We start from the raw sequence: 9,183 nt of genomic DNA on the forward strand, positions 1-9,183 counted from the left end.
TTTTTCAAATGAATGCATTATATGACTGAGCTGCACAGTTTAGAACCCATTTGGCCACTTTGGAACCGGTATCCGGGTTTCCGAAGAACCGGTTCCGGGGTCAATTATTAAAAATCAGTGAACACTGTCATGCGACACATCAAACTTCTCGATTTTTCAAATGATTGCGTTCTATGACTGAGCTGAACAGTTCAGAACCCATTTGGCCACTTTGGAACCGGTATCCGGGTTTCCGAGGAACCGGTTCCGGGGTCCATTATTAAAAATCAGTGAACACTGTCATGCGGCACATCAAACTTCATGATTTTTCAAATGATTGCATTCTATGACTGAGCTGTACAGTTCAGAATCCATTTGGCCACTTTGGAACCGGTATCCGGGTTTCCGAGGAACCGGTTCCGGGGTCAATTATTAAAAATCAGTGAACACTGTCATGCGACACATCATTCATGATTTTTCAAATTATTGCATTCTATGACTGAGCTGAAAAGTTCAGAACCCATTTGGCCACTTTGGAAGTGATATTCGAGTTTCCGAGGAACCGGTTTCGGGGTCAATAATTGAAAATCAGTAAACAATATCATGTGGCATATTGTTATGATTAATATATTGGAATTATATAGAACCGGTTACGGAGTGATATTTTTTTAGATGAGTCTTCGAAGGTAAGTAAATACTGCCATACATCAAACTTCATGATTCTGCAAATGATTGCATTTCATGGCTGAACTGCACCCATATGATTTTCAAGGAAGCGATTAAATCTTTGTTAATTTTTGAAGATGAGTACATGCTGTTATGTGATACATTTTTTTAAACATTGCATTCTGGGGGAAGAACTGCACAGTCTTTGGCTTATTTGGCCGCTTTGAACCTGATACCCGCGTATCCGAGGAACCGATTTTGAGATCAATTTTTGAAAGTGACTATATGTTATCAAGCGACACATCAAACAAAATTATATACCAACAACTTTTGCGTCATATAGGTGAGTTACACAATGTAGAACTCATTTGGTCACTTAGGAATCATAATGTGATTTCCAAAGAACCAGTTCTTGGACCAGTTTTCGAAGCCGTGTTAATACTTTCATACGACAGATCAAATCCCTGCAACGATTTTGAAGCTATAGAAGTACATATGATTATTCTGGGACTGATATAAGTTTAACTGGGTGCTAGTTTTACATCCTTTGATTGCTCATAATTATTTAAAACTTATGGTCCCGGAAAACTTGGTCTTGCCATCAAGTAGGCTGTTCAATTAAAAATTTTTTTCATGAAAAAAAAAAATATTGAAGATTTTTCCGTTGAAATTGTATCCACGATCACTTAAATCACCTAAAATGACTAAAATTACTGGAGAAATACTGGAAAAATACGAAAGAATACTTTGAGCTAACTCTTGCAATTGCAACATTTAGCTGCATCGAGTCAAGAGGTCCACACCCCTTCGCTGACCCCTTTGATTCCTGCTTAAGACCGGGAAACTTTTCGTCAGAAATGCATTTCAACTGTGCTACTGGGCGTTGCATACTAGTCTGATGTCTAGTGTGGAGCTTCCTTCAAAGGTCAAATCGTGCACTGGAAGCATAACCGTGTTGGTGTTTAAAAAAACAGCTATATGATACTTGAACCAGAAACATTCCTATGGAACCTGCGTTTTAAATTCTCAAGAGTGAGTTATGGAAGATTAAAAAAATATATAAGACATCCATTAAGTCGCCAGACAATATTTACTAACCTTCTATACGGTTCCTCGGAAAACCCGGATATGGGTTCCAAAGTGGCCACATACACTCCCGTGCAAAAGTTTGGGTTCACCCCCTTAAAAACATACAAAAGTGTTCTGTCCATATCTATGTGATTACACGTCTAATTGACACTCTTTAAGCTGCATTCGAAAGACAAATAGTTATTCTTACTTCGTATGTATTTTTACAAAAACATTTTTTTGTATTTTGTATACTAAATTTTTACTTAAAGTCGTTACATTTTTCAAAAAACACACTGAAAAATCGTATCTAATTTCCTCAGCATTGGATCGACCAAAATTTTAAATCAAAGTGTCATAAGAATCGTAATCTTATATTCTTTGAAGAGACCCCACAAAATTTTTGCGGAAAAATCTGGAATGTATTCAAAATCAATGAAACAGTCAGTCAAGTCAACGTGCAAAAGTTTGGGTTCACCCCTCAGTATGATGCAAATCGTGCAAAAGTTTGGGTTCACCTGAGCCGCACGCACATCATTTTTGTTAATATCTCTGCCATTTTTCAACCGATTTCAATAGTTTAAAGCTTTTTTGAGCGCAAATAATGGCGCGTACATGATTGGTGTGGGATTTCACAGATTTAAATAAGTTCAGGTGAACCCAAACATTTGCACGATGACTTGACTGACTGTTTCATTGATTTTGAATAGTTTTCAGATTTTTCCGTAGAAATTTCGTGAGTGCTCTTCAAAGAATATAAGATTACGATTCTAATGACACCTTGTTTTAAAATTTTGGTCGATCCAATGCTGAGGAAATTAGCTCTGTTTTTTCAGTGTGTTTTTTGAAAAATGTCACAACTTTAAGTAAAAATTTAGTAAACAAAGTTTAAATGATGTTTTTGGAAAAATACATACGATGTAAGAATAACTCTTTGCCTTTCGAATGCGGCTTAGAGAGTTTCAATTGGATATGTAATCACAGAGATATGGACTGAACACTTTTGCTTGTTTTTTAAGGGGTGAACCCAAACTTATGCACGGGAGTGTAGGTCCCAGACATTGCAACTTATTCATGAAATATACTATCTTTAAATATTTGAACTGTGAAATATACTGTCTTTAAAAATTTTAATGTTTCGCATGGCAATGTTTACTAATTTTTGATAATTGACTTCGAAACCAGTTCCTCGGAAACCCGGATACCGGTTCCAAAGTGGTCAAATGGGTTCTGAACTGTTCAGCTCAGTCATAGAATGCAATTATTTGAAAAATCATGAAGTTTGATGTGTCGCATGACAGTATTCACTGATTTTTAATAATTGACCCCGGAACCGGTTCCTCGGAAACCCGGATACCGTTTTCAAAATGGACAAATGGGTTCTGAACTATGCAGCTCAGTCATAGAATGCAATAATTTGAAAAATCATGAAGTTTGATGTGTCGCATGACAGTGTTCACTGATTTTTAATAATTGACCCCGGAACCGGTTCCTCGGAAACCCGGATACCGGTTCCAAAGTGGCCAAATGGGTTCTAAACTGTGCAGCTCAGTCATATAATGCATTCATTTGAAAAATCATGAAGTTTGATGTGTCGCATGATAGTATTAACTCGCTTCCAAAAATGGCCCCGGAACCGGATCCCCGGAACATCCGGAAATTGTGATCCGCGGCATGCAGTGACCATGATGGCCTTGTAGACATCCGTCCTCATCGTTATAGAGCTAATCATTGTAAAAAATCAGCTGATTTCATATTGCAAATTCACTTTTTCGAAAGTGGCCATTTCGAAACACCCATTTTGATTCCGGAATATCTCCGGAACCAGGTGACCAATCCTAAAATTCTGTCCAAGCCCTCAAACTAGAAGGATATGCGCTTCTTGTGTCAAAGTTTGGTTTAAAAATATCAAAAGACAAAAAAGTTACAGCCCAAAACGTGTTTTTTCCAACACTCGTTTAGGGGGGTTGGTAATGGAAGGGTTAATAGTTGTCAGGATAATATCAGTTAAACACATATTCAAAAATTTCATAACGCCAATGGAGATGGGTGGGTGTCTCGAAGCTGTTACAGCTCGTACAATATTATAAATATATTCACACAAATAGTGTTACGAGGCGGTGGGTGGGTGGCTGCCAGAAATGACAATTTTTGGCGCAATGAAATTTGCGAATAAACCCCAACATTTTAATATGAGATTTTTCGAATCATGGTCTAGTGCCATTCAAGAATATGTTGAACTCGCGTTGCCTCCAGCAACATAAAAATAAAATTATGCATTACCATCGAATAAAATATCGCTTTGTTCGCAACAACCATCTTCACAAAATCAAATGCACGCCTGTGAGTGAGATTTAGGTTCTCACTTGGTTCTTAAAGAATAGCTGTTAATTGAAAGAAAAATAAAATCTTCGATAACAAGCACATGAATTCAAATAAATATAAAGTAGTATATTATATTCACGTTAATGGCTATCATTGAGTAAAGTATATTTTGAAGTAGCGAATACTTTGTCCTACTGAGGAGGAGTTTTCTATTTCCAGAACTTCAGATTCTTTTTGTCATATTTGATAGACAATGACCTCCAACGAACAAAAGAAGACGTAGGGTCGATGTACCAATAGCCGCATAGCTAGGAACAAATATTCGTATAAAATCGAAAAATAACGCTAGCGTCATTATTTTTACATCATCTGAAAGCTTTTTATCTTGGTTTTGAGGGAAAAATATGAAAACTACGAAAACTCATATGTTTGTATTTATTATCGCTTGTGTCACTATAGGAATACATGAGCCTATAGTAGAACTATTTCTAATTTCTGTTCCTATAGTAGCACTAGCATCACGGCTTTGGCAAAATACTAATCAAAACCGTATTTTTACAAAGCTTTTATATTTTACCTTCAAAAGCTTTCGTTTGATGTAGAAAAAGTTCTTAATTCATTAATTATTTCGTTTAATAAAAAATAATTTCTCTCAGTAGTGCTACTATAGGAACGATAGGTTTACTTTAGGCGCAAGGGAGCTCAAATTTTAAGCAAAACTAATTATTTCGATCATTTTTTGAACAAAATCAAAATTTGTATCAATGGTACTTAGATAAATAGCTCCTGGCCTTCATGTCAAGAAATATTTTGAAAATATTTATAGCAAAACGGCCGTAAAAAGCCACTAGTGTGACTATAGGGGACTGTCCACTAAGGGAACACTGACCCTACTTAATTTCAACTTATTATTCGGTTCTCCGACATTACTCGGAAAACCATTTCCCGAAAGGACTATTTACCGGAAAATTATTTTTCTACAATGTTGACTGAAAATTATTTGGAATGATAGAAGAAGGTGGATAGGGGAAGTTCTTCCTTTAAAATACGTTAGCATCCAAGAGGAGTCTAAGATTTGTTTTTACCTTATCATGCCGCTTTTCTTCATCTTAACATATTTGTATTTCATAGATAATTCACCCTTCTTTTGAAAAATGAGCTGTTCTTTCAACTTATGTGTGCAGCTTGTTATAGCTGAATCGGCTGACTATGTCTAATCCAACTATATATACAGCCATTCCATGAAAAACCGATCTAGTGGGTCACCGAATTCCGTGAAAATTTGCTATTAAAAATAAGGATATACGTGTTTTTGGTTGACCATTTCCGAAATAGGATGACTAGAAAAATCGCGATTTTGCAAAATTTTAATTTCTAAATAAATTATAACTCTTGAACCGTTCGACCGATTTTCAATCTTTTTAGACGAAATGAAAGCTAAAGATTTTCACGAAAAATATAAAATTTCGCAAAAAATGTTTTTTTTTTACATGAAAATAAATTAATAATTTCCGTTTTTCGTGATTTGAAGGCCTCGGGACCAAAGAGGATATTGCTGTTATCATTTTTTCTTGAAAGTCCAGAAAATTTTACGTTCACTGTCAAATTTTCAGCGATGTATGTTTTTTAGTTTTTGAGATATATTTTTTTTTGAAAATAAAAAATAGTCATTTTTCATCGGCACACACTGTAGGTCTCAGTGCATTAGATTTTTTATTTAAAAAAAAAAAATCATAACTTTCGAACAGCTCAACCGATTTCCAATATTTTTTATGAAATAAAAACTTAAGATTTCAACAAGACCTCCATGTTCTTTATTTTGTCCTTGGTCCAAATTTGCACGTAACCCGGGTAGAGGAAATTTGCAAATGAATAACAAAATTTTCCATTAATATTTGAATGTCAAAATTTGTTGTTTGTTTGTTCGAAATAAGAGTTGAAATAAAAAAACTCAGTTTGTATGATGTAAAAGATAAAGAATATCTATTTTTCCATTGTAATAACAAACCAATGGCAAAAATATCGACAAAAGGATGTTCTACCGTGTTGTGACTATTATTCTGAATTGCTCCATAGCAACTTACATCGCCATTGGATAACCTTTGAATTGTTGCCAAAATGGCAACTTTCATCATGGAGATTGTAAGTAAGCTCGAGGAGTAGGGATTTTCATCCCTGTTTCGCAATTTGAACCGCCCTAAAGAGCAACGGTCAAGCAAAAATCGCGGGCGTTCACCGCACCAACGCACTCGCCAAACGGACCAGAACCAATTTGCAATTTACGTTGGTCCCAATCGCCAGGAGTGCTTTTAACTAGATTACAAATTTTAATAAACATCCGGTTCGGGGCCACCATGGCACTCCGTGGTCACACTTTGGCCAGACGCTGGATGGGGACACATCCAGCCCTATGTACAAACATATGTACGTAGACGTGGGTTGACATTCGGGCAAATTAAATTTATGAAACCGACAGGCATTTTATTTGCCTGGGTCTATTAATCATAGGATGAATGCACTTTCAGAACTTATCAGAAGTTTATTTTTTGCATTCTTGTCTTGCTCGGATTTTTTTTTTATCTTTGAAAGTCGAATTTCTGGCATGAGCCCTAGATACTTAACTTCATCTGACCAATTTATTGGAGTCCCTCTCATCGTGACAACATGTTTACTAGGTTTGAAATGAAGAGCTTTTGGTTTATGTGGGAATATTATAAGTTAAGTATTGGAGGGAGTAGGAAAAATCTTCAGTTTTTGCGAGTATGGAGAAAAAATTTTCATACTTTTTTGCAATCTACTACAGATGACACGCAGGCTTCGTCCTTTGGCGGAGAGGCCTGTGTCATCCGCAAACAAGATTTTTGACATCCCCGAGGTAACTCAGGTACCTAAGTCAGATGTGAAAATATTGTATAATATTGGTCCCAAAATGCTGCCTTGAGCAACAGCAGCTCTTACAGGAAGTCTTTCAGACCTGGAGTTCTGATAATTAACCTGAAGTGTACGATTTAAAAGATAACTTTGAATTATTCTAACAATGTATGTTGTAAAATTGAATTTAAGTCTTTTGCTGTTGTTAAATTAAGCAACTCATCCTCTTAACCATTCAAGAAATGAGCATTCGATTTCAAAATATTCAAAACATTATTTGGAGCCATAACCTAATTCAATTATCATTTTATTAGTAAATTTCACCCCAATTTGGACTGTTTCAGACATAATGGTGGTTATGAACATAGGATGCACACTAATTTATTTTACATTTTATGCATATCAAAGCCCACTTGAAAGACTAATTCCCACTGTTTTCCCTCTCCTATCTCCGGATTCCCTAGGTCAAAGCGATGGTGGAGGGCCGCGATCGCCGGCCGGAACTGGGCTATAAGCTGGCCATGGAGCTGAAGAACGCCGATTCGGACCTGTCGAAAAACAACGCCTGCCGACGACAGTCCCAACCGCAGCAGGACAGGCCGCAGTAAAAAATATGGTGCTTTTACCACCCTCCCTACAGAAAAGCTGGTACACAGCTTCCAGCATGACACTACTGGCGCTCTCATTAATTTTTCGGTATCAGTTCTGTTTGAGTTGAGATTTTTTTTCCTGCACAACGTTCGTCAACTCGGTTTCCGGTCTATGGATTTTTGCTGTCCTGTCTGTGGCGATGATGACGAAAAATACGAAGGCATGAAGGACATAGCATTTCCATTTCGGTGACGGTTTCCGGTCAGTGATTCCTATTTGAGCTGGGGGGTGGTTTCCGTCATCGTCGTCGTCGGGGTGGATTTGTCTGGCTGACCTGCGGCTAAATTTATCTTTATCATGTGCCTAATAAATGGCATGGTTTTTGTTTTCTCTTTAGTTTTAGGTACATTGTTCAGGTGCTTGAAAATCATCCTATCACTTAATACTTATCAGCTATTCTTACTTAAGCTACTGTTATTTAAGATTGTTTATAATTTTTAGAAAGAAATAGTACGCTAACAGCAACAAAGTGCTTGAAAACAGTAAAAGAATGTTCAGCAACTACTTACAACTTCTACTGTTTGTAAAACTAGTTTCATTTTGTAACAGTCTCAACCAGCATTGCATTAATGTCTTTAAAGTCTCTATTTTAACAGAAACGGTTTCTAAAGTTACTTATTTCCTTGATTTGCGTGCAGTGAATTCTGCTGCAAAATGCTTGTGGCTCCAAAGACTATTACTTGAATAATTCAGGAAGGATTTTCGAATCAATCTGGTGGGAATCTAGGATCATATTCCAAAGGTGTTTTTGGATGAATCCAAGAGGGATTTCCAGAAGAATCCCTGAAAAATTTCACGTAATGCGAACGGAGTGTTAGATAAAGAATGAAACTTGTTTTACAAGCAACTTATGCAACAGCCCCATAGATGGACACCAATTTATTCTGAAACCCCAACAGTTACTAAAGCGACCTTTCTAGTAGATTAGTTATAGGTTAAACTTTGCCGCGGTGGAGGTTTCTATTTTATAAGTAGCGTCACTTTTGCACTTTACTTAGTTAAAATAGTCCTTCTTTAAGTAGAATGTGCTCTTTCCCTTTCAAACATTTTCCATCTTAGTAGAGTTATGACTAAGTGTATCATTATGATGGTTTAGTGTTTTTTATAATCCAAGAAATGACAAAACAAAAACAGAAGGTGATAAATTATAGTTAATGATGCAGAAATTATCCGGAAACATGCAAGGTAATAGATTTAGATGATAGAAAAATCAAACAGATTATCATATAGAATTGTTGACCTATTTTCTCCCAGTGTAGATGGCCATAGTTGAAAATTATTGTAGAAAAAGTCTAATGAATTCCTAGCTTGTACCTTAACCACACAGTCGAACATCACAAACAAGTTCTGTAAACATGATGTAATAAAACGGAAAACTCACGTGAATAGCCCCACACTGATGAGCAGCAGATGTCTGATTAATCGAAAGAAATCAACTTCTCATCATTATCCCATTGTCTTATAGGAGTCCTGACTGTATATGATGTAACTTGTCAATCCTCCCTACTGAAAGAAGCCTAATCATGGAGATGTAGAGGTATACTCGATCCTTAGTTACAATGAATGGCACACTAACATTCCTTCCCAACTATGAATTGTACGGTCATCTATGCTCATGCATGA

The 9,183-nt window shown here is 36.4% G+C and overlaps 1 protein-coding gene across 2 annotated transcripts in view; it reads left to right on the forward strand.

The window, feature by feature from the left end:
* The window catches only part of LOC5580264 (nicotinamidase), a 255,502-nt gene extending 246,536 nt beyond the window's left edge, over positions 1–8,966 (forward strand). For both annotated transcript variants that reach the window (XM_021855789.1, XM_021855788.1), the window contains exon 9: positions 7,374–8,966. In XM_021855789.1, the coding sequence (XP_021711481.1) occupies positions 7,374–7,517 (144 nt within the window). In that variant the 3' untranslated portion in view covers positions 7,518–8,966. The remainder of the gene's footprint in view (positions 1–7,373) is intronic.
* The last annotated feature ends 217 nt before the right edge of the window (positions 8,967–9,183 follow it).

The sequence above is a fragment of the Aedes aegypti genome, chromosome 3 (genome assembly GCF_002204515.2).
Source record: "Aedes aegypti strain LVP_AGWG chromosome 3, AaegL5.0 Primary Assembly, whole genome shotgun sequence".
Taxonomy (NCBI): Eukaryota; Metazoa; Arthropoda; class Insecta; order Diptera; family Culicidae; genus Aedes; species Aedes aegypti.